Here is a 26,262-nt window from a genome sequence, read left to right on the forward strand (position 1 = left end):
TAATGTGTCCTTCATTTTTCTGGTGTCATTTATTGCAGAACCAAAGTCAGTTGCCCTATATGATGTCTCATATTTTAAATTTGACTCTTTGCTTTCTCTGGTGTCATTTAACTTGTTATTCTGTCTGCCTTATTTCTTATAAATGGAAGTTAGCTCTGGGCTAATGTTTTTCAAACTCAAGAGAGTATTAGAATACCCTGGAAGGCATATGAAAACATAAATTGCTGGGTCTAGCTCCAAGGTGTCTGATTCAGGTGGTCTTGGATGGGGGCCAATAATCTGAATTCATAATAAGTTCCCAGGAGATGCAGTTACTGCTAATATAGCAGGCATTCTGTGAAAACCATTGCTTCTAGACTGCTCTTAATGATTCTAAGGTTGTCCAATATATTCAGTAATGATAACTAATATATTTTTAAAAGCTTACTGAATTCAGTAAAATTACAAAATACCAAATCAATATACAGAAATCTGTTTGCTTCAACTATACTTCAATTTAAAAAATTGTTGTTTCTACACACTAATAACTATCAGAAAGAGAAATTCAGAAAACTATCTCATTAAAAATTACATTAAAAAGAATAAAATACCTAGGAATAAGCTTAACCAAGGATGTGAAGGACCTATGCACTGAAAAGTATTAAGACACTGATGAAAGAAATCAAAACTGACACAAACAAATGGAAAGATAGTCCATGCTGATTACTTTGGGTAGTAATATTATTTCTTCCAATTAATCTAGAGATTCAGCACAGTCTTATCAAATTAAATTTATTTAGACTCATGAAAATGGCATTTCTCACAGAAGTAGGACAGATAATCCTAAAATTTGTATGGAACCACAAAAGACCCCAAATAGCAAATGCAATCTTGACAAAGAAAAACAAAACAGGGGGCACCATGCTCCCTGATTTCAGTATGTATTACAAAGCTATACTAATTAAAACTATATAGTATTGACATAAAAAAAATGAAACAAGATGGGACTGGGGAGGGAAACAAACCATAAGAGACTCTTAATCTCCCAAAACAAGCTGAGGATTGCAGGGGGGTGAGGGGGAGGGATAGAGAGGCTGGGTCATGGACACTGGGGAGAGTATCTTCTATGGTGAGTGCTGTGAATTGTATAAGACTGATGATTCACAGACCTGTATGCCTGAAGCAAATAATACATTATATATATATATTTTTTTTTAAAAGAAAGGATTCAAAAAACCCTTTCACATTAAAAAAACAAACAAACCAACAACAACAACAAAAAACAGACACACAGATCAGTGGAAAGGAATAGAAGGACCAAAAATAAACCCATGCATATATGGTCAAATAATTTACGACAAAGCCAAGAATAGACCATAGGGAAAGACAGTGTCTTCAATAAACAATGTTGGGAAGCTTGGACAGCTGCATGCAAAAGACTAAAACTAAACCACTACCTAACACTATGTACCAAAACAAACTTAAATGGGTAAGAGACTCTAATGTAAAACCTGAAACCAGGAAACTCTGAAAGAAAATATAGGCGGTAATTTCCTTGATGTCCATGTTGGTGCTGATTTTTGGATTTGACATCAAAAACAAAAGCAACAAAAACAAAAGTAAACAAGTGGGACAATATCAAACTAAAAAGCTTTTGCACTGTGAAGGAAACCAACAAATAGGAGAACATACTTGCAAATGTCATATTCAACAAGAGGTTAAGATCTAAAATATATAAGAACTCCTACAACTCAACACCAAAAAACCAACCAATCCAATATAAAAATAGACAAGGGATCTGAACAGACATTTTTCCAAAGAAGATATACATATGGCAAATAGACACCTGAAAGATGCCTAAGATCACTAATTATCAGGGTAATGCAAATCAAAACTACAACTAGGTATCACCTCATACCTGTTAGAATGGCTGCTATCAAAAAGGGAAGGTATAACAAGTTGGCTAGGATGTGGAGAAAAGGGAACACTTGTGCACTGTTAGTGGAAGTATAAATTGGTGTAGCCATTATGGAAAACAGTATGGATGTTCCTCAAAAAATGAAAAATAGAACTTTCATTATGGGAGCACCTGGGTGTTCTCTCACATAAATAAATACATAAATTTTTTTTTTTTAAGATTTATTTGACAGATCACAAGTAGGCAGAGAGGCAGGCAGAGAGAGGGGGGAAGCAGGCTTCCCACCCAGCAGAGAGCCCAATGCAGGGCTTGATCCCAGGACCCTGAGATCATGACCTGAGCTGAAGCCAGAGGCTTTAACCCACTGAGCCACCCCAGTGCCCCACACCCCTAAAATCTTTAAAAAATAAAGCAAAATTTAAAAAGTTTCATATGATCCACCAAAGCTACTTCTGGGTATTTGTCTAAAGAAAATGAAAACACTAACTGGAAAGGTATATTCATTCCCATGTTAATTTTATTATTACTCATAATACCCAAAATATGGAATGAACTTAAGTGTCCCTCGATGGATGAGTGAATCAAGAAAATGTAGTGTATATATACAGTAGATTATTATTCAGCTATAAGAAAAAGGAACTCTTGCCAATTGTGACAACATGGGTGGACCTTGAAGACATTCTGCTAAGTGGAAAGAGAGAAATGCAAGTATCAAATGATCTCACTTGTATGTGGAATCTTGAAAAACAAAACAAAAAAAAAACCAAATCAGAGATATAGAAAACAAGTTGGTGCTGCGAGAATCGGGGGAGCTGGTTGTCAGTGGATAGGGAATAGATGAAGAGAGTCAAAAGGGGCAAACTCTGAGTTATAAAGTAAGTCATGGAGGTATAATGTACAGCATAGTAACTATGGTTAATAATATTACATTGCATATTTGAAATTTAATCTTAAAGGTTCTCATCACAATTTTATATATAGTGACAGAGGTTAACTAGAATTATTTGGATCATTCTGTAATATATCCAAATATCAAATCCTTATTATATACCTGAAACTAATATAATATTGTTTATCAATTTTAACTCAATTTATTTTATTTTTTTTTAAGATTTTATTTACTTATTTGACAGAGATCACAAGTAAGCAGAGAGGCAGTCAGAGAGAGAGAGAGGAGGAAGCAGGCTTCCTGCTGAGCAGAGAGCCCAGCGTGGGGCTTGGTCCCAGGACCCTGGGATCATGACCTGAGCAGAAGGCAGAGGCTTTAACCCACTGGGCCACCCAGGTGCCCCATTATAACTCAATTTAAAAAGAAGTAACTAGCAAGGTGAATTTTTAAATTGCAATTTAAAGATTAATTCAGATTATCTTCTATACAGCTCTAACATGTAAGCAATCACTTATTCAGAAAATATTTGTCATCTTATTCTCACTGTGTGCTTGACATTGTGCGTGGTTTTTAGGATGGAAAAGGTATGGTCTTTGAGTGACCCCAATATCAAATAACTCTTAGGCTTTGTGGAAGATAGACATATAAGCCAACTTCTATAATACTTCATGATCAGTGCTGTGATAGAGCTATGTACAGGCTGCTGTGAAAGCATGGATTCCTGCCACTAGATTCATCCCCTTATTTAGGGCATGATAAAGAAATGAAAGGTTTATCTTTATTTCCCTTGGCTGTGTGTATCACATATTTCTCCCTTTAGCCTCAGCTCTGTCTCCTATCAAGCTCTGTGATCTTGCTGTCTGAGCCATTCTATGCTCTGACCACAGAGTAAGATTAAGCTTCCATTTTCTAGGTGTGGGGACGGGAGTTTTCCCAGGTCCAGAGCTGGAAGTTCTATTAGGATGGTAAAAATGTGAGTTAATAGAAGTGCAAATGTATTTTTCAAGGAGCCTTTTCTAAGGAGAGAGCCACAGGTTATCTCAAGAGGAAAAAAAATGGAATATGTAATTAAGGCAAAAATAAACTATTGGCCCTATGAACTAACACCTGTGTTATGAGGATAAGCAAGTTTGCATCTTCTATAGGGCCTAAGGGGTGATTCCTTAGCATTTTAAAAAAAGATTTTATTCATTTATTTGATAGAGCATAAGCTGAGGGAGCAGGAGACCGAGAGGGAAAAGTAGGCTCCCTGCTGAGAAAGGAGCCCAGAAGTGGACTCAATCCCAGGACCCTGAGATCACGAATGGAGTGTAAGGTGCTTAACTGACTGAACCACCCAGGCACTCCAACGTTTGGTTTTTCTTTAAGACTTGATTTAGGGGCACCTTGGTGACTGAGTTAAGCATCTGCCTTCAGGTCAGGTCATGATCTTGGGGTCCTGGGATAGAGCCCCACATCAGGATCCCAGCTTGGTGGGGAGCTTTCTTCTCCTTCTCCCTCTCCCCCTGCTTATGCACTCTTTGTCAAATAAATAAATAAGATCTTTTAAAAAGAGAGAGATTTGGGGTGCCTGGGTGGCCCAGTGGATTAAAGCCTCTGCCTTCAGCTCAGGTCATGATCCCAGGGTCCTGGGATTGAGCCCCGCAGCATCGAGCTCTCTGCTCAGCGGGGAGCCTGCTCACTGCCCCCCCCCCCCCCCCCCCCGCCGCCTGCTTCTCTGCCTATTTGTGATCTCTCTCTCTCTGTCAAATAAATAAATAATTTTTTTAAAAAGAGAGAGATTTAATTTGGATTTTTTCAATTTATACCTGGAATATGAAAATAATTGCACCCAAAATGAAGGCTTCTTAGAGTATGGTCATCCAAAGTTCTTTATAAAGTAAGGTAGATTTATGGTTTAGAGACTGCAATATTTTATGTGGGTTGTTAAAAGGCTGTAGTGATTTTTATGGCTTCATTCTGTATTATCATCCCAATACCCCTATTCCCCATTTTTTAAAAAGGACTTTATTTTTTAGAGCAATTTTAAGATCACAACAGAATTGAGAAGCAGATGCAGAGATTTCCACATACCCCCTGACCCTGTGTAAGTATAGCCTCCCTCATTATCAACATCACTTACCAGAGTGGTACATTTGTTCTAACTGATGAACTTATATTGACAAACTATAAATACCCAAAGTCTGTGGTTAATATTGGGAGTCATGATGCTGTACATTCTATGGATGACATGTATCTACCATTAAAGCATCATACAGAGTATTCTCAGGGCCCTAGAAATCCTCTGTGCTGCCCCTCTGCACCCCCCCACTCCCCACAACCCCTGATCTTTGAACTGTTCATGCTTCTGCTTTTTCCAGAATGTTTTAGAGCTCAAATCATATAATATGTAGTCTTTTCAGATTGACTTCTTTCACCTAGTGACAGGTATTTGGTGTCTCTTCCTGTCTCCATTAGCTCATATCTTATTAGTATTAAATGATATTCCATTACTGGAGGTACCACAGTTTATGCATCCATTCACTTACCGGAACACATCTTGATTGCTTTTGTTTTAGCAATTCTGCATAAAGCTACTATAAATATCCCTGTGCAGTTTATCTGTGTAGACATAAGTTTTTAACTCCTTGGGTAAATATCAAGAAGCATGACTGTGAGTTCATATGATAAAATAATGTTTAGTTTTGTAAGAAAAAGTCAAACTGTCTTCCACAGCAGTTGTACCAGTTTACATTCCCTTCATCAGTGAATGAGTTCCTTCTGCCCCAAATCCTCATCCGGAATTTGATGTTGATGTTGATGTTCCAGGTTTTGTCCATTCTAATAGGTGTATAGTAGTATCTCCTGGTTTTAATTTGCATTTCCCTGATGACGGATGATGTGGAGCTTCTTTTGATATGTCTGTGTGTGATCTGTTTGTCTCCTTTGCTGAGTTATCTCTTAAGGTTTGGGGCTCCTATTTTAATCAGGTTGTTTGCTTTCTTATGTTTAGTTTTTAGTGTTCTTTGTGTATTTTGGCTAACAATCCTTTATCAGATGTGCCTTTTGTAAATATTTTCTCCCAGTCTGTTACTTGGCTTCATTCCCCCATTTTTTAAGACCAAATAGTTTTGTAGAAAATGCGACACTGCTAGCAGTCTTAAATGCTATTTCTGTAGAGAACATTTCTTTGTTGCTGTGAGAGAAGATGTAGAGGTCAAGTGTTGATTCCTATCTCAGTCTAGCTTGAAAGAAAATGCAAATTAACATGAGAAGTAGAGAGCAATGATAGTGTTTAATTCTGTGTCAAATGCCATAGTATATTAAAAGTTCACAGTTTAGAGAACGTTAAAGTAGAGTGAGATAGAAGAGGGGATCTTGGTGGAAATTGAATTTACTAGGATTGGCCTTGAAAGCTAGTTGTATCTTCAACATTGAGAGAGACAGGAAATGGCACTCCAGCTGAGAAAATTTCAGTTTGTATAATAGAAGGAAAAAATGATTATGTTTTAGATTTAGATTCTGAATATTCTCAGGTCTGTAAAACTGGGTCTTCTTTACCTAGAGAGACTAGAGGTATAAATCCGACATCATTCTAAATGGTTCTGTTTAAAGCAGACGGTGGGTTGTATATTTCTCGTGGCATGCAGAAAGAATATATTATCCCAGCATATTTGCATTCAGTTAAATGCACTGTAACATTTTTTAAATGTTACACATTGGCATTAAAAATATATACATGGTCTATTTTTCAAACCTATGGAATATTTGCCTTATATCTTATTAGGTAAATATACCTTGTTAATAATTTGAAATATTATAATATTATAATACTATATTATAAAACGTGTTTTTTAAATTTTAACTTTATTTTTTATGTCAGGGACCTATTCTAGTTTTATTATTCTTGAAGTCATAATATATTAGCATGATCCTTACACCATATTGCACATATGTTATTCCACGCAGGCATTTTTGAACGATGCTGATTTAAAATTTCCCATTGTGAGGTTCTTCCAAAAGCATTTTACATTTCAGATTTGAAAGTGCTGTTGATGTTTAGAGATACTCTCCATTTCACTGAAGTAATCTATGTATCTACGTTTCCATATGTGAAACTTGGGTTGTTAATCTGGCCTTACCATGATTGATTTCCATACCACCTCAGAATGCAATTGCAAAGGACTAAAACTCAGATTTAAGCAAAGAAGAAAATGAAGAGGGATGGGGTGTAGAAGATGTACAGTATCACAGAGCTGATGGGTTAATTTCAGGCATAGTTGAATCTGGAATCTCAGATGATGTCAGTAGGAGTCTATTCTGCTTAACCTTGCTGGATTCAACTTGATTTCAGCTACCCACAGCTGGGGTAGAGAAGTTTGCTGCCCTGGGGTTGTCACTCTCACCTGGGGGAGTAGAGGCTATTTCTGAAAGGAAAAGATGATATATAGACAAAGGAATAGGAGATACTACAGCAGGACCCATGGTTGGTCTTGAACACAATTATCAAAGTTTTTGAGATCTGTGTTGGTTGACATTCATCTTTTAAAGCATTAGGAAGCATTAAGCTTCACATGATTCAGAGGAAACCTGCTTCTTTTTCTCTAGACCAAAATTCGATTCCATCCTAAGACTCACGGACAATTTAAAAACTGATTTTCAAGACTTTGTCTTATAATTAGCACCCCTAGTATCAATATTTTGTGTAGTCCTTGTTGGACAAATCAGTTAAACATATCCCCCCTCAGTTTCCTTATCTGTTTAAGAAAATACTGATATGGTTAGACTAAGCTCTGAGTCATTTCTGTTTCTAAGAATATGTGATTGAATGATTCTTTCGCAAAGGTGTTTACAGGTTGGTTTTCTCTTTCTTTCTTTTTGAAAGTATGTATATTGGGTGGAAACTATCTTTGCTCTTGAAAACCTAAAGCCAATAGAACTTTTTGCAGTGATAGAAATGCTCCGTGCAGCTACCTAGCCCTTGTAATGTAACTGGCGTGACTGGGGAGAGGGATTTTCCATCTAATCTCCACTAATTTTGATTTCAATTAAAATAGCCACAACTCTGGGATTAACCTCTTTCAGCAAGATTTTTCAGAAACCATTGAAATTAATAACAGAATTCATCTGCTCTGTGATGAATTTAAAGCAGCAATTCACCCCTTTCTTTTCAGTCTCCTGCGCATAGCTACTCAAGCTATGACTCCGGCAAAAATGAGAGTGTAGACCGAGGTGCCGAGGACCTGTCGCTAAACAGGGGAGATGAGGACGAAGATGACCACGACGACCACGACGATTCTGAGAAAGTGAACGAGACGGATGGCGTTGAGGCGGAGCGGCTGAAAGCCTTTAATGTGAGTCCGGCCACGCTTCCCCGCTGTGGCTTACTTTTTACCACTTCACTTTCATGTTGTTGCTTGGTGGTAAATGTGGATATTCTAGAGACATGTCTGTTTAATTTACAGAAGGATTTAAAAAGTACATGAAACACTCTTTGCCAACCAGACACCAGAATTGCTGTGTTTTGTTTAGAATTTTAAAGCCAAATGTGAGCTGAAAACTGGATTTGTGTTGTGTGAGTATGCATGTTTACCTAGTGGATGAGGGGGCCTCAGCTTATTCCTCAGAAGAGTATGGCTGTCATCAGTAATTTCTCTCGCCTTCCTGGCTTAGCTAATTATGCATGACGAAAGAGTCGGTTGTTTTCAGAGATTAGCGTACTGTGCAGCCTAGCAATGTAGCAGTCGCATTTATCATTAATGGAGAATTTTATGGGGTGCCTAATTGTCACAGTCTACTGTTATTTCCTGCTTTTTTTCCCCCTACATAATAGTCTATACTTTTCTGTCTGTCTGTCTGTCTGTCTGCCTCTCTCTCTCTCTTTTCTCTCTGTTTTCTTTTTCTTTCTTTTTTTTTTTTTTAAATCCAGCCATTTAGAAAGCCTTTAAAGGGTGTTTGCTTAAAATTTCTGGCTTTCCATTGCAAAGTTCTCCAGTGCATAAAGCAGAAAAGAGTATTTTCCTATCGGTAATCAAGACAGGAAGCTAGGAACAGCAGAGAGCAGTCCTCCAAACCCTTCTCCTCTGTCTCCCTCTTGCCAACAGATGTTTGTCAGGCTGTTTGTAGATGAAAACTTGGACCGAATGGTCCCAATCTCTAAGCAGCCCAAAGAAAAGATCCAGGCTATCATTGACTCATGCAGGCGACAATTCCCTGAGTATCAAGAGCGTGCCAGAAAACGTATACGTACTTACCTCAAGTCCTGCAGGCGGATGAAAAGAAGTGGTTTTGAGATGGTGAGTTTTGAATTAAAACACAGCCCTAGATTCCATCCAAATCCCACATGTAAACCATGACACTATTTCTTTTTTCATCTTAGTGTCTTTTTTTATTTTTTCCATAATGTCAGGTCCAAGGGGTTTTTGTTTGCTTGTTTGTTTTTTTCCCCTTCTCCTTTTCATCTTCCTGAAGTATTTATCCCCTTTGTTATTCAGTAAGGAGTATCTGGTGAGACCAGTGCTCACAGGCACACATGATACCATGTCACAGGAAATGAGGGGGATCTGAGTTAAAAAACCGATGAGAACCAGCGTCTCATTCACATTTGTTTTCTGTCACTACTGAAGTGGATATAAGCCTAACCAAGTCTTCAATCGAAGCACAGGTTTTTGCTTTAGATGGCTTGTGAGAATGGCTTTCTCTGGAACCAAAGGAAATGGATAGAACCAACTAAATAATACTGTTTTCATACCAGTGGTTAATAAGTAGCAAGCCTTGAAAGTAAAGATCAGGGAATGAAAATCCTCACGTCGAAAAGAAGGCTTTGTTGTCCTCTGTATTTGTGTGCTTGTGGATGGTAACATGAGCTTTTCTATTCATCTGGGCTTTACAGATGGATGAGATTATGTTGACATTAGGTTATTTATGGGTGGAAATCAGATATCCTTGGTTTTTTAAATTTATTCTATTTCATCTTGCTCTAATTGCTATTCTTAGAAATAGTGAGTATGTTTACAATGTATTTTTTTGAATTTTTGTATTTTATGTATAGGAGCAGAAATGTATTATTAGAAATTTTCTGAAGCCATTTTTTTTCTCCTTTCTTGGCTTCATCAAAGCCAAGACTGCTAGTGTTTGTGATCAGTGCCTGTCAGGTGTTAGTTGTAAAAGGACAGTGTTGGTGAAGCTAGGAGAGGTTTCAGAGACGTCATTTAAGAGAAGTAGGTTCATAGATCTAAATGAAATGACAAAAGCAATACATCCACTGTCTATTATCAATTCTTCTTCACTGGATTCTAGAAATACTTTCAAAGTTTTTTTTTTCTTTCTTTTTGAAAGAGAGAGCAAGAGAGAGAGTGTGTGAGCGAGAGGGGCAGGAGCAGAGGGAGAAGGAGAGAGAGAATTTTAAGTGGGCTCCACACCCAGTATGGAGCCCAACACAGGGCTTGATCTCATGACCCTGAGATCATGATCTGAGCCTAAATCAGGAGTCTGATGCTTAGCCTACTGAGCCACCTAGGTGTCTACCTTTGATATTCTTTAAAACAGTATGACCTTATAGACAGGCTGTCTACCTAGATAGTACCAAGCGCACAAGGTTCAGTCGTCCGAGAGCCTGGTTTGCAGTTCTGAATCCACCACCTTGTAGCTGTGTGACTGGCAAGTTACTTCAATGACCTGTACTCAGATGCTTCTTCTAGAGGTGGTAACTACTTAATAACTTGTGAGATTTATAAAAGTTGTCACTTATCAAACCCTGCACACCATTTCTGACACATAGTAACCACTCAATAAATCTTAACTGTGAAAATATCTTCAAATAATATTTAATCTGTCATCTGATAAAAGCTTCCCAAAGTGTTTGTTTGAAACAATCACAGAATACCCTTAAGTACTTGTTTACTTCTCAGAATACTAACTATATTGAAGTCAGAGTTTGTATGGCGTAAGTCATTTTAAAATCAAATGGCACTGCTGTGCCTGATTAAATGAAATGATGACAGTAGAGGTATCAGAGAGGAGAGTTTGCTTGAAGAAAATAAAGCTATTTCTCCCATTACCTAATTATTTAAAAATTATTATTACCTACTCAATAGAAGAGAGATGACAGAGAGAAAGGGTATCTAAACAGGTATAAAAGCCTAGAGTCCTGGCACTGACCTTTGGTTCGGAACCATTTGACAGCTAATGTAAAATTGCAATCCAACCTAAATATGCCTCATTCAGAATACAATGTACAATGTATACTTTTCTTTTTCAGTAACAATTAAGGTGATATCATATTATCAGGGTTTTTATTTTACTAGCATCAGGCATTTCTATTTTTTTCCTAATCTTGTAATATTATTTAAAGATTCTTTGGTGAAATTTCTTATTTTTCATTAATTATTCTTTATGAGAAAAATCATTGTCATGTAAGATTCTTAATTTCTCTAAGGCATATTTGAAACTTTCACAGGTTTTTTTTTTTTTAAAGATTTTATTTATTTATTTGACAGACGGAGATCACAAGTAGGCAGAGAGGCAGACAGAGAGAGAGGGAAACAGGCTCCCTGCTGAGCAGAGAGCCTGATGCGGGGCTCGATCCCAGGACCCTGAGATCATAACCTGAGCTGAAGGCAGAGGCTTAAACCCACTGAGCCACCCAGGCGCCCCCAACTCTGAGTATTTTTTTTTTTATTTTAAGATTTTATTTATTTATTTGATAGAGATCATAAGTAGGCAGAGAGGCAGGCAGAGAGAGAGGAGGAAGCAGGCTCCCTGCTGAGCAGAGAGCCTGATGCGGGGCTCGATCCCAGGACCCTGAGATCATAACCTGAGCTGAAGGCAGAGGTTTAACCTACTGAGCCACCAGGCACCCCAGGTTTTTCTTTTGGTCGTATTTATTTACTTCAAAATTGGCATCTATTTTTTATACACCCTGTGCTATGCATAGAGGAGAACAGAAGTTGACTAATTCAAAGTCAAGGAGTTTTACAAACTAATCACAAAGAAATATACTGTATAGAAATACTATTTTCCTGAGTTTTTGTTTTGTATTTATTCATTTTTCACTTATTCAATAATGTACATACCATTACACAAAGTAATAAGCAGAAATATTAGAGATTTCTAACCAGCTATTTAGGAAAATATAACATGTTCCTTCATATTATGATTTTTTTTTTAAGATTTTATTTATTTGTCAGAGAGAGAGGAGAGCGAGCGAGCACAGGCAGACAGAATGGCAGGCAGAGGCAGAGGGAGAAGCAGGCTCCCCGCCAAGCAAGGAGCCCGATGTGGGACTCGATCCCAGGACGCTGGGATCATGACCTGAGCCGAAGGCAGCTGCTTAACCAACTGAGCCACCCAGGCGTCCCCATATTATGATTTATTGAGGTGACAAGTTGTGGGAAGTGAAATACTTAAGTAATATAAGGCCTATTGTAATTAAATGTTAAGTGAACAACATGAATGAAAATTTTTATCACAGGTTGAGTTCTTTTTATACATTTACTCAGAAATATTCTGTAAATAACAAATCTACCATTCAGTTGACACTTGGAGTCTTGATTTTTTTTTTGTTTTTTTACGTGTATTACTTCATTGTCATGGGACCTGGGGAGGTTTATGTGTCATTTTGAATACTTATCCTTATCTAGAACAGATAGGAAAATGTATAACTACGGCAGATAGTAATTACAACTAAATATTGTATTTTTTGCCCTCACTTTTTAAAATTTGATATAATATCCATAGTTTTTTTTTAATTGAGACAACATTAAATAAATAATCTTCTATTGTGTTTTGTGTAGGTAGACATGGAAAAAAGCCTTGTTTTCAGCATGTAGTTGTTTTTATGTATAAATTATTCTGCAATACTTAACAGGTCAAACAATGAACAAGAATTTTTTTATATATTTGTAAAATGAAATTCTTAAGTGTAGAATTGTTTTATTTTCACTTTTATATTTATTTGACAGCATAAGCAGGGGGAGAGGGAGGCAGAAAGAGAAGCAGGCTCTCTGCTGAGCAAGGAGCTGGAGGTGGGGCTCAATCCCAGGACCCCGGAATTATGACCCAAGCCAAAGGCAGATGCTTAACTGATTGAGCACCCACGTGCCCCATTATAGGTTTGCAGAAGTGTAGAATTATTTGGTAGGAGATTCCATCTTATAAAATGAAAGTGGCATTCAACAAGTTTATCTCTTCCAGTTACTTGGGGTGTCTCAGCCAGAAGACTCCTTAAGTAGAGTGAAACACAACATATTGAATTATGTTTTGTGTTGACTTTAAGAAATTCAAAAAATTCAAAGAGGTAATCCCATAGAAGTATTTTATCACAACATATATTAGTTGAGAATGTTGGCATTCACTTTTATTAATTTCCCACTGTCATTTATAAAATCTATGCATGGTAAGAAATAATTCTCCCTTAAGAATGTACATGTCAACATAAATACTTATTTACAACATAAATACTGACTTCACTGAATGCATACAAATATTAGAGTAGGTATTTAAGTATTTTTATTTCACTAGAATTATCAAGACCCCACAGATCTTGATTGCCTAAGTGGCCAAAATTTCATGCCATCACTCCAAATAGTCTCTGTAATGGGCTAAGTACAATAACTATATTACTATATTTATATAACTGTAACTATATTATCCTGTATTATGATTCTTTTCTATACACTTTCACCAACTCACTGTTATAATCCTTTCAAATCATAAAATTCTCAGCATTGAATATCAAAGGGCATGTTTTATGAAAAATCTCTGTAAGTTTGATCCAGAGTACTGTTTAAGGTTTCATTAGATTTTTGGAACTCAATGAATGAGTTAAGCAGCCTTTAAATTAATCCTTTAACAAATACATTTAATTGTTACTGATTCAGTTGTGCAGTTTTGACTCTCAAATTACTTAATGAGTTTTCTAAAGAACATCTGTTGATGGTTCTAGGAAAAAAAATGTGTTTCTTCAAGATGTCCTGATCTTAAAGAGCACATGTAACGGATAAGATCATAAAAGCAAAACTTTATGAACAAGGGGGGATTGGGCCATACCGAAGTGTAGTCTGTGTTATGTGGTGTGATTTCTCCTTTTGTGTTCTGAGCTTATATTGTTAGAGACTGCTACACCATGCTGCATATGTTTGCATGTATTTTTTTAATAAAACTCAAAGGATTATTTAGGGGAGCAATTGTAAGACACTTGCAGCCCATAATTCCTACTGCATCTCAAATTGTGCCACTCTGCCACAACAGATCAGGTAGCCTAGATATTTGAATTTAGTAAATTCAGCATCTTGAAAATTACCTGTTTATTTACTTTTTAAATATCATGTGATTAACTGTGTTTGAAGAAATAGGTGTGTGACATTTTGTAATATTTTGTTAAGGATGTTGTCCATGAGGCTGCTAACTATCCAGAGTAAATTACCTTATTTCAGAAACTTTTTTTAGAATGTCATACATGAAAAAAAGTGCTTCTCCTCTGAAAAGAGAACACTTTTGTTTTCTCTTTATTAGGATAATACAATTAAACTGCCTTCCTGCTAGCAAGTTCAGAGCCAAAGTTTATCTGAAGTCGTAGTTATCTTTTTTGTTTAATTGATCACAGAGTATATATTTCTTTGGTGGCTCTGATATCTATTTTAGGGGAAAAATGAGATATAAATTAAAATTAATAAGTCTAATTATGGATACCCTATATTTTAATACTGTAATAAAAGTTTTTTATTATATTATTTCTTTTCAATTACATCTTGTAGTACCCTCCTCAGCTATTTTGATATCTGGTCTTCTGAGCCTATGACTCTTACATCAGAAAAGAAGTAATGTTTAGGAAATAACACATTTTTTTAGGGAATTTCACTAATTACATCATTTGCCTGTAGTTGTCTAATGCAGATGAAAGTAGAGAGCTCAGAATTCATTTTCAATTTTAAACTTCCCTAATATGAGCATTGCAAAAGCTACAATGACCCGTGCTATTCATTCTTTAGCAAATGGATATATTATTAAAAATGTATTAAAGTGTTTCTTTAAACTTAAACTTTGATTAGAGATATACCAACCCCTTCATACAACCCCTTCATACATGATTAAAAACTCTATAATAACTTGTGCAGCCATTATTCACATTATTATTTGTATAACTGTGTAGGTTTCTGTCACTGTGACCAATTAACTTAATTGATGCTAATTAGCCAACACATTTTGTTTGAATTCCCCACCTGCTACTTGTACCAACTTTTAGTCTCTTTTTTATAAATATCATCTACCATCCCCCAGGATACTTTCATGCCATCTTCTGAGTTCTTTATTCATAGTATTTCTTTTTAATTACATCCTCAGACTTGCCCTTAATAATTTTGCTATCTGACCTTTCGAATTCACTATTCTTTTACTTTTTCAGTTTCAAGATCTGCATCTTTATTTCATTTTGGCCATTGTTCACATGGATATACCTTAGTCTTAGTTATCAAAGAGTCTGTACGAGCAATATTAAAAACTTTGACAATCATCAAAATTTTTCAAATATCTGCCATTGTCTTTGCAGAGGAAATATCCTCATTGTATTTGCCCCTGGAGGACTCCAAAGCCTCTGTTCTCCCATCATTCAGCTTCCTTCAGGATGTTGCTTCATCAACCATGCCAACGCACATATTTCCTGTTTTCCCTTTTCACTGAGAAGCTTCTGACTTAAAAAAAAAAAAAAGTCCCCAGACTCCAAGACGATAATTCAACTCATCTATGAGACTACACTTCTTTGCCAGGCTTCCTGAAAGATTATTTTATACTCATAGATCACCAACTCCCCAGTGGTCCCTCACACCCAGACTCTGGTTCTCACAACCCTATTGAATTGGTTCTTTAAAAGATTGCATAATTGTCTTTGTACCAAACCCAAACATTGCATCCTCAATGAAGTCACCCCCATTTTCTTGAGGATCTTGTTGGTCTCTCTCCTTATTTACCTTTTCTTGCTTTTGAGCTATTTGCTAAGATCCAGGGCTTGGCCATCTATAGCATCTTCCCCTATATGCAGCTCTGGAGGGTCTGTTCTATGTAAGCAGCACTCAACATAGAATCCCAGTCATCTGCAACGCTTTTGTATTTCATTCCAAATGTCAGCCAGATGCTGGACAAATGTATTGTTTTATCCACAATGAAATCTTTGTATTCTCCATCATTCATCCTCTCCACTGGTCTTTCACCTCATCTACCAAATCACCAGTAAATTCCTCTCATCTAGCCTCTTTCTGGTAATAGCGCCACTAATTGTCATTTACGGCAGTGCTCATCAACCTGGAATGAGACTGGACTGTTCCTTCCACTTATGGCTTACATCCTACCACTCATTGAATTCCATTTATTCTTTCTTTGCTGTGATTCCCGCATCAGTCCAATAATTTTGACTTTTTTTGGCTACCATTTTAGTTCTAGCCATTGTTACCTTATACCTATACTCTATTGCTAATAGAGTATATAGAATACTATATAGTGTACTATATACTATATACATAGTATACTCTAATGCTAACTCACCTCTCTATTTTCATCATACTCTCCCTCCCTACTCTCTATTCCTAGGCAAGGACAGAACTAGGATTCGTGCATGAAAGTTATAGAAGTTGTGCCTTTCATTAAAAGAAAAGTAATACAAAATTATGAGCAAAAAATTAAGTAGAAGGCTGAATATTTATTTCTAATTAGAAAAGATATCACACACACAAAATTTTCAAAAACAGAAGTCATGAAGATTCAAACCCTTTTCCTCTGACATCTCTTGAGACAATTTTCGGACACATTTATGTATAAATACTTCCTGATTTTTGGCTTTCCCTCCATACCCAGAATCTTTACAGTACCCAGAAACTCCAGGAGTCCCATCCAGTTGAGGGACCCTGGTGTCTAAACTTCATTGGCTATGTAAGAAATCTGCCTTTGCTCCTGGAGTAGTCTTCCTTGATTCTGGCTTTGATAATGTCAAACTTTTGCCATCTCAGAACAAATTCTAAATTTCTTAAACAATAATCGAGTGTGGCCTTTTGAAACTAAAGAGACCGAGGTTCAATTCCTGGCTTAGTTCAATTCCTGTACAATTTAGTGTGATGTTTCTGAATCTCCAGTTTTCTAAAGAAGTGGGCTGTTGGGGTATTACATGGAATAATGCACATGAAATAATTAGCATATGACCTGGCCTCTTAATACTCTTTCTTCTAATATGCTCAATTATTTCATTTATCACCTTAAGCTGTCACATGGGATTTCTGATACTTTTCTCAGTGTGTGCTCCTGTGGTAACTGGTTGTTCTTGACTCAGGGATCACAGGTATTGTTTACTAAATATATTAAGGTTGAAGAGTAACTAGAGTGTGAAGAATATAGCCAACATAGTTGTCATAGTTACTATCACTTGATCTTTTAGTTTTAGCAGAATGTTGACCCAAGTTTCATGGAGTGCCCCTCCCACCCACCCTCCTTCCCTCTACAAATACACAAATACTGAGTAGAACACAACAACTATTTAAATACGTAGCCAAGATCAAAAGAAAGAAAATGAAATTTCCAGGCTATGAATTTGATAAGTTGATGATTATAAACTCATAACCAGAGTTTATAATAACCCCTTAATGTGATAGGATAACAGAGTAGCAAGGTAGAAAAACTGAGTGTAGGTCAAAACAGGTCAGGGTTGCAGTCTGAATGCCCACTTAAATTCGGGATGTGGATTTTGTAACTGGAGAGGAACATGAACTGCAAACAGTATAAATAGCTGGGACTCAGGAAGAGCTACTGCCCTATGAAAGGAGAATTAGAAATATTACAACTTTGAGAAATAAAATGGCAAGCATTATAAATATTAAAATTAAAACCTTCCTGCATGAGTTACATAGTGGGTAAGGTTCAGCCAAAGAGAAAATCAATAATCTGGAACATCGAACTACAGAAATTACTTCTGGAAAGAAAAAGAGAAATGGGAAAAAAAAGAAGTGAACATGGAAAATAGAATGATAAAGATAGACCTAAAAGGCATTCCAGAAGAGAAAGTAGAATAAGGACAACATTCAAACAGATGAGAGGGGAGTTTTTTAGAATTGAGTAGAACATTGAATCCTAAGAACAGAGAACTAGACCAGCGATGAACAATGTAAATAAAAATAAATCTTTATCTGTGTACATTATAGTGAAACCACAGCAGACCCAAGAAATTCTTAAAAGTCACTATGAAGAAACAAGAGATTATCTTAAAACGGAAAAACTGAATGAGCACTTCCCTTGTCCTCAAAATAGATGCCAGAAGACTATCTACAGGGACTAAAGAAAAATAGTCTTGCTTTTTAAGATTTTTCAGAAAACTACTTTTAATTCACAAATCAATCCCCAGCTAACCTCTACTTCCAGAGTAACAAAGAATGACCTTAGAGACAATGACCAAGGTTACCATTCACAGGTTGTCTGTGGGAGAGCTGAAGTGTCCTCCAAGAAGAGGGAACCTGAGCCCTGAAAGAAACAACAGAAAATTTGCAGGATTGGTGAGAAAATCTGAAGAAAAACGCCTTGATTTCATAGTTCGTGGATCTTGGTTCTTAGACCTGCTTTGCCAGTCGTGACTCATAGAGTTTGTATCCCTAAGCTTCAGTTTCCTCCTGGGGAAAACAGGAAACAAATAGTATTTATTTCATACATGAAAACCAATGTCCCTTGAAATAATAAATGTAAAAAATCCTCCGTAGTCTAGTACCTAGTATCTGAGGAACATGATAAAATGCAATCTAATTTGAAATTGGGTTCCATGGTTCCCTTTACTGGAAAACCCTCATTGTCTCAATCTCTTGAACTAGTTGGAGGACTAAATCAAATATATCTTTATTTTGTCCTCACTTCTTACTACAAGCAACCTTAAATCTCTCTCTCTTCTGTGTGCAAATTGTACTTTGTGGTACATCTTTTGTAGTTTTATCTTGTCCTTCTATTGCTGTCATTTATATATGGGCCTTAGCTTCCTTACAGGAAGTTCTTTTCCTTGAGTACTATGCTGCTTACCTTGTTCATGTCCGTATCACGTAGAGTGTTTTACACAGAGCGCAGTTAATTGCTCATGAAAGCTGCTCAATACACATTCAACTGAACTGACATTGTTGAATGAAAGACGAATGAATGGATGGACATTTACTAATGTGTTACTTTGTGGTAGAAATTAGCTGGGAGATAAGCTAATTTTTATCGTGTGCTGTGTTTTTCACATTATTCAGCATTTGGTGTTTCAATTTTAAAAGTGACTACTAACTAAAAATCTAATCGGGGGGAAAAAAATCTCCCTAAAGAAAAAAGTTACATTGCATTTAATTTTAATTCTTGTTCACTCTTTAAGTACTATTTTGTAAAATATTTTCATCTATTTGGCAGTTTGTGTGAATAGGTAGTGATGTTAACTAAATGGGTAGAATTTGTATATGGTGTTGTGTTTCACAAATAAGCTACTTGGGCAAAGAGCCCATGATTGACAATAATCGTAAGCCTATCTAGTCAGTTATTTTCAGAATCAAAAGATGTTTCCTAGTGGAGATTTAAATAAGTAGCCATTTTGTTAAAAATGACATGTCATTTCAGTAGATAATTCAGTTTTTCTTGTCTTGATCAAAGGTATTTTCAGATAGGATTAACCAAACTGGACTTCAAAGTATTAAATATAAGACATTAAAGCCTCATGTATTTGCGATAGATCATTATTAAAGGCCAATAATGCTCTAAAATTAAGGCCAAAGTGCTACCATCAACTCATAATTATTAAAGCTAGGATAAAGGTTAATTAGCAATTCTGTTGAAAACATATCTTCAGTCTCCTTTTAAATAGGTCCAGAGAATTTTCTCAAGAAACTGGAAAGTCCAGAGATTCACACATATCTGGATCCATGGGGTCAGATGTCAAGGTTTCTTTGCTTTCCTATTTCTTAACTATGCTTCTCTTGTGTGTTAGCTTACTTCTCAGACATATCCTTGTTATCTGTTATGAAATGCTGCCATCAGCAGCTCTAAGCTTCTCTTCTTAAAACATAGAGTCCAAAAACTGTCTTCCAACTCCAGATCCCCCTTCCCATGAATGGACTTTGCTCCTCTTTGGATCATATGTCTATCCTTAGATCAGCCACTAAGAACAAAGGGATGAACTCTCATGATCGTCCACGCCTAAGTCATGGCCAGGGTCAGGTAACTGAGAATCTTTGCTCATTATTTCTACCAAAACCATATAGGATGGGGAAAGAACAATTGAGCTATGATATTAGTCCACATCCACAAGCCTTATCTGAAACCTTGGATCCTATGTGGTCCAGAATTCAGAACTTCTCAAATTTGGGGCACATGATAGAGTATATATTCTAGTTATTGCATAACACTCATGATAGGGTCTGGGAAAGCATCTCATAAACAAATATATTAGTATTTCTGCCATGAAAGTTATGAATATTCACAGAAAGTAGGAAAAAGAAAGATTGTATGTATACTCATGTCAATTTTTTTCTGCCAAATTTCCCCAAATTTGTTGGAAAAAAAACTTTTAATTTATACAACATAAAAATTACAGAATTGTAATAAAAGGTTGTGAGTCTGTAATTAACATACCTTATTGCATGTGTATTACACCCTACATGCTAAGCATGTATAACTTGTAAACTATGATAGCAGAGACAGTATTGACACTGTTCATATATTTGAACTTGGCACATTTCCTAACATATAGAATGTGCTCATTAAATACTTTTGTTGAATAGATAAATGAAGATACTAGTGACCTTATGTACATTACCTCATCATGGAATTACAACAATTATCCCATGAGATGGAGATTATATTGCCTATTTAGAACTTACTGAATAAACCTTAGTTTTGCTATTTGTAAAAATAGAAATAATGACATCTGGCAGGATGAGTGAGACTCAGAGAGAGTAAATAGAAAAAGTGGACAGACCAATTGCAAGTAACTGATTTCATGATAATATCCAAGTCAGTCACTTCATTGCTAAACTACTACTTTATTCTACCGATGTATACAAATAAAGTTACTTGGTTAGTAGACGGGATCCCTTAGGAGCTACAATTTTCTACACAGCCTGTAACAATGATCCCTTAGGTATAGATATACCATTTGGGGGAGATAAAATATGCATTTCATCTAAGCTGCAGAATTTTTAAATTATGTATTTCATGAAGTAACAGGATTAGGAAAAATAATCTTAGTGTAGGGCCCTATCTAAACGGACTATTGAATCATTTGCTTTAGTTATTTTGAAAGAACTCATTCTATTCAGTGTACAATCTTGGGTGGGTACGCAGTTGCTCCCAATCTGACCTCATTTAATACTTGATCTGTTAATGCTGACACCCTGGGGTCTAGTGAGCCTTGCCACTAATAAGTACTGTTAACCCATGAATAGAGTCTTACAGTCATGGTTTCTTTTTACTTTTTTAAAATTGGAAAAAAAAAACAAAAACCTGGAGCACCCTAAATGTATGGCAGAAGTTCAGAGGACTTTAACATTGTACAGTTTATATTTTTATGACTGAAAAATGAGTCGTTTGTTGGTGTGGGGATAAGTTCTACATGTATATATATGGAAACTTTATGTTGTGCTAACAGCAATCACATCTTACGTCCCTAATTAAAATGTGACTTTTCAACTCCAGAAGTTGCCTGCGACAATTTAGCCATCTGTTTAATGAAACAACCACCACTGATTTGGTCATAGATAATTATTAAAGCAGTGCTGGGGAAAGATCAACTCATCCCAGTTGAGGATGACAGTTAATTACGAAGAGATAATGAGTGAAGGTGGTTCACATTGCCTCATCTCCAGGGTAAGAAGTAGGTAACAAATCTCACTCTAGATATCGATCATGTGGAGTGTATGATTATACACATCTTTGAGTCATTATTTTTAAGTCTTATAAGATATGTACCAAGTAGTGTATTTATTGGGCTGTGTTCAACCAGAAGGAGAAGTGTCGTTTTTCATAAATTATCTATTGAATTCCATGCATTTGAGATTTTGGGGGTGAAAATATTCTTAGATTATTATATGGAGGCTTTTGTATTCTCTGGCCACCCTTAATTGATGTGAGAGGGAATTTTCAGCACTTGTCTCTGGTGGAATCCGTGATGAGAGCCCGTAACACACTCTGCTAATTACCTGCCAGGAAGACCCTAGTGTGGTAATATTAGAATAAGCTCTATGCTATGAAATGTGATGAAGGAAAGGAGAGTTCTGGCAAAGATGGTTCTCAAAACTCACACTAAACAATAGCTTTAAATTCCTCTATGATAACATGACTTTGATAAGGAGCAAAATTGATTAATTTCCTTCTCACTATCTTGGCGTAAGTACTCCTGAACTGCAAAATAGATAAAAGCCAAATTATGGAGGAACAATAAACAAAGGGCTCTCATTTTTAGTATCTTAGAGCCAGGCGAAAGCATAATGGAACCCTCTGTGTAGTGAAGGAGCGTTGGCACTCATTATTGGCTCCTCAATATTAGAACCAAGGGGATTTTTAACAGATTGCCTCACAGGAAAGCAAGAACTCTGCCTGGCTCCTCATTCTCATTTTGGGCATGAGACTCAGCTTTTCTAATGTTTCTTATACAGTCATTTCTTGGCACTCCTGGTTTCTCCAACATGATATTCTTGTGAATTTATATTGCATGCATTTAGAACATGTGACAGAACTGAGCTGAGATGCATTTATTTTTGTGCTATTAATGAAGAAAGGTTTTTAAGTGTCAATAGGAAAATATATTAGGAGAATCTCAGTCCCTTTAAGAGGAGAATTTTTGTGAGATCCTAATATATTCTTTGCCTAAAGGCAAAATAGAGTTAGCTGTAAATGGATTCCTCTGTAGGGCATGTAGTATTTAAGGTCTCTAGTTTTGTTTAAGCTTACTGAGACTTTAGTTGCAAACTGAGAATAATTCTTTACTGGAATTATTCCCAATTTATCATCAGACTTAGATATAAATCCAGGTGTTTCCACATACATAGCTGTGTGATCTCAGGCAACTTGTATAATCTCTCAGAACTTAAATTTATTTTTCATTTAAAATATGAACATTATAGGTACTTTTTTCAAGGATTGTTTGGAAACTAGATGATGAATCTAAGCTGCTTGTTTTAATAACCTGGCCATCCCAACATTCAATATGTGTTAGGTATTATTAATATTTATCTAAAAATTAAATTAGGATGGTACTGGTTTTCTACTTAGAGGTACATATTTCATTATGTACTTAAGATTTAGTAAATTCTTTGAAAAATACGTGTCTGTTTCTTCAACTGTAATATAGATTTATTCATTCTGCCTTTCTTTCCAATGAGCATGTATTCAATGTAATACATACATGGAAAGGGTTAGCTTTGGTCTGTTTATTGTTTAGTTGAGTGCCACAAGCTGTGTATGTAAGGATTTTTTTTCCTATAGTATTTTATATTAATGACAAATTATGTAAAAGCACTAAATATGAAACAGAATTTAGAGAGTAGAAGGGTTGAGAATTGGAAGACATGAACCCTGGGTTCTATGTCTAGTCAGTTTGTCCTTTGGTAAATCACTTAACTTCTCTGGGTTTCAGTTTCTTTAAACTTTAGTGGAGAAACTTATATTGAATGATTTGTGTGGCTGTTTATAGTTATCAAGTTATAATTCTACCATAAACTCAGAACAACTCTATTTTCAAAATTATACTATTTAACTACTGGCAATGGTCTGTCACATATCTTTGCTTCTACTTATTTTTTCCATTTAATAGGAAAGGGGATGTGATTGCTTTATCTTGAAGTTGATTTTTTTTTCCAAAATATTGAAATATTAGGTTATCCAGTGACATTAAAAGTGATCTAGCCCCACTCAGCCAGTATATTATTCTAGTTTCTTAGAAGACGAATTTCCTATATCTGGAAAAGGCACAACTCTCCCCGTCATTTTCTTTGAATAGGAAATCATATAAATTATCATGCCTCACAACTTTTACTGTTCTAGCAAAAGTTGTTTCCCATTTTGTTTTTAAAAAAAATTTAGAAAATTTGAAAGAAAATGCTAATTTTAATTACAAGGATATTTTACCTTTTGTTCTCTGGTTCAACAGACTGTTATGATACATTTAAGAAGGTGTGTGTTTATTACTTTAATTAAATCAGCTTAATAAAGTTCCATAGCTTTATATATTCCTAATTTTGAATGAAGATACCTGATGGAGAAAAATAAAGATAATGAAGAGCAGAAATACGTGTCTCTGATTTTCATGTGACAATCAGTAACTGGATCAAGAAAAGAGAGATTTCTGATGTTTTATTTAGATTGTGTTAATTCAGTCCCTAGAACCAGATGAAAGGTCTAATAACATAGTTTATAATAATGTGAATTGTCACTTCTATTTGAATAATGTTAGCTACAATCAAATAATTTTTCTTTTTTCATAATAGAAAGTTCTTACTCTTATTCTTTCTATAACACCTTTGTCTCCAAACATAATTCACTTGAGAAAAACAACACTGTCTGCCTAATTCCCATGTGGTTTAGATTATCATTATGAGCCTAGCTATGGCCAGAGCTTTACCTTTTAATGAGACGCTGATTTCGTGGCTTAATATATTTTTGGTTCTGAGCAAGAATATCTTATCCATACTCAGGGAAGTACAGAAGGAAATGAAGAAGCCATATGAATTTTGAAACTGTATTTACATCTTTATAGCAATTTATTTTTTTTTTTAATTTTTAATTATTTATCGGATTTGATCCTCCTCTCTGTTCCCAGCACACACATCTGGCTTTCTATTTCCTTCTCAAAATGCTGCTGCTGCATTTACGTGCCCCTTCAGGGGCCTCTCTCTTTTCTTTCTGTTGCAAAAATAGCATTTCCAGTATCTTAATGCTTTATTGTCAAGGTTGTCTAGACATCAGCCCAGGTGTCTCATGGGGTTAGCAGTGGAGACAGTACCCTATACTTTTCCTACCTTTTGTCTTCAGCGGTTACTTTGGAAGTGCAAGCATGAGGAGGTCAGCTGAGGCAGCTACAGAAATTGCTTCCTAGTTCAAGCAAGGTCAGAGCCTGTTCTCTTTATATACTATACAAATTCCACCGAGGAGTGTCTGTGAAAGCTCTCTCCGAAGTTAGCTGTTTCTCAGTATTGAGATATAAACCCTATGGTTCAACTTGCTAAAGCACATTTTATAGGCTAGAGTTAGCAAAAATGAATCAAATGCCATAAAGGTGCTCCTATTCACTTAAAAAAATTAGAAGAATGTCTCTATTAGGTTAGAGGCTTCTAATAAATGGCATCCATACATATGTGAGGTTGAGGCTTTGAAAACTCTATAAGGTGGCATGTCACTATATAGGCTAGCTTCCCAAAGAACATTTTTTATTTTGTAATTTCATATTTTGCTATCTTATCTGGCTTAATTGTCATGTTATTTCTTATCTATCATTTGCTTATCTTCATTAAAAAGCTGTTCAATATCATTAAGCATTTCATCTTTCAGTTAGATGATTTTGCATGTAATTATGGGAAAAGAAAATGGAAAACTTTTCTGATTATCACAAATGATATGGAGAGTTGCAAACAATTTGAAGTTAATTATAAGCTTAGTTGGGGGGTTAATTAATTTCTATGTGTGCTACATAGAAAATGGATTTCCACCATGTATCTATTAAGTTAATAACATTAGCTCCTGTTTTAGAAATAAAACATGTAGGTACACATACAGCCCCATCAAAACATCAAACTTTTATTATATTGAAATTGTTCCAGGACTGACTTTTTAGTTTGTATCTAAACTAAAGTATTTTTAGAGGATTTTAATCATACCAACTGGGTCCCAACTGACTGTAAATATTCACATTTCATGTTAAAATTGTTTGACATGGTCTGAGTGTCTGTCAGTTTTTCCAACTGTGTTTCAGCCTTGTCACTTGATTTTGTTTTGTTGTGCATTGTCATGTGTTACGAAAGAATTAAAGCACTTCTTTTATTTGCAAAACCCAGCCAGCATTTTGTCACTGCCTAGTCAAACTCCAGCTTAATGGCCCAGACTAACTGTGACAGTGGAGCTGTGGGAATGAGTGATGGATCTGTGTAGCAGCTCTAGCTTTAACCTCTAACTAGCTTTCATTTCTCATCTTTGCAATTTCCATTTCCTCCTTTTATTGAAATAAGTTCAGTTGAAATAAATGGATACTCCTGCACATCCTGTGAGCTCTTCTGAGAGTAGCATTGGTCTGTTAATAATTTTTCATGTTTTCCTCTCTCTCTCTCTTTCTCTCTTTTTTTTTTTTAGTCTCGACCTATTCCTTCCCACCTTACTTCAGCAGTTGCAGAGAGTATCTTGGCCTCCGCCTGTGAGAGTGAGAGCAGAAATGCCGCCAAGAGGATGCGTCTGGATAGACAACAGGTACTGAGGAGGCTTGGGGACTGGCATTTACCCATGACCACAAACAAAGATGGTTCATGGA

General features: G+C 35.9%; 1 protein-coding gene across 15 annotated transcripts in view; it reads left to right on the plus strand.

The window, feature by feature from the left end:
* Positions 1-26,262, plus strand: part of NOL4 (nucleolar protein 4) — a 413,344-nt gene that overhangs the window by 291,853 nt on the left and 95,229 nt on the right. For 11 of the 15 annotated variants that reach the window (XR_007122029.1, XM_047698439.1, XM_047698441.1 and 8 more), the window contains 3 exons: positions 7,940-8,119; positions 8,870-9,061; positions 26,088-26,201. Coding sequence is in view for 14 of the 15 variants with exons in the window: in XM_047698439.1 (XP_047554395.1) it covers positions 7,940-8,119; positions 8,870-9,061; positions 26,088-26,201 (486 nt within the window). In the remaining variant the exon portion in view is untranslated. The remainder of the gene's footprint in view (positions 1-7,939; positions 8,120-8,869; positions 9,062-26,087; positions 26,202-26,262) is intronic. The other 4 variants (XM_047698453.1, XM_047698440.1, XM_047698452.1 and 1 more) reach the window with 1 other exon arrangement.

Source organism: Lutra lutra, chromosome 12 (assembly GCF_902655055.1).
Source record: "Lutra lutra chromosome 12, mLutLut1.2, whole genome shotgun sequence".
Classification (NCBI taxonomy): domain Eukaryota; kingdom Metazoa; phylum Chordata; class Mammalia; order Carnivora; family Mustelidae; genus Lutra; species Lutra lutra.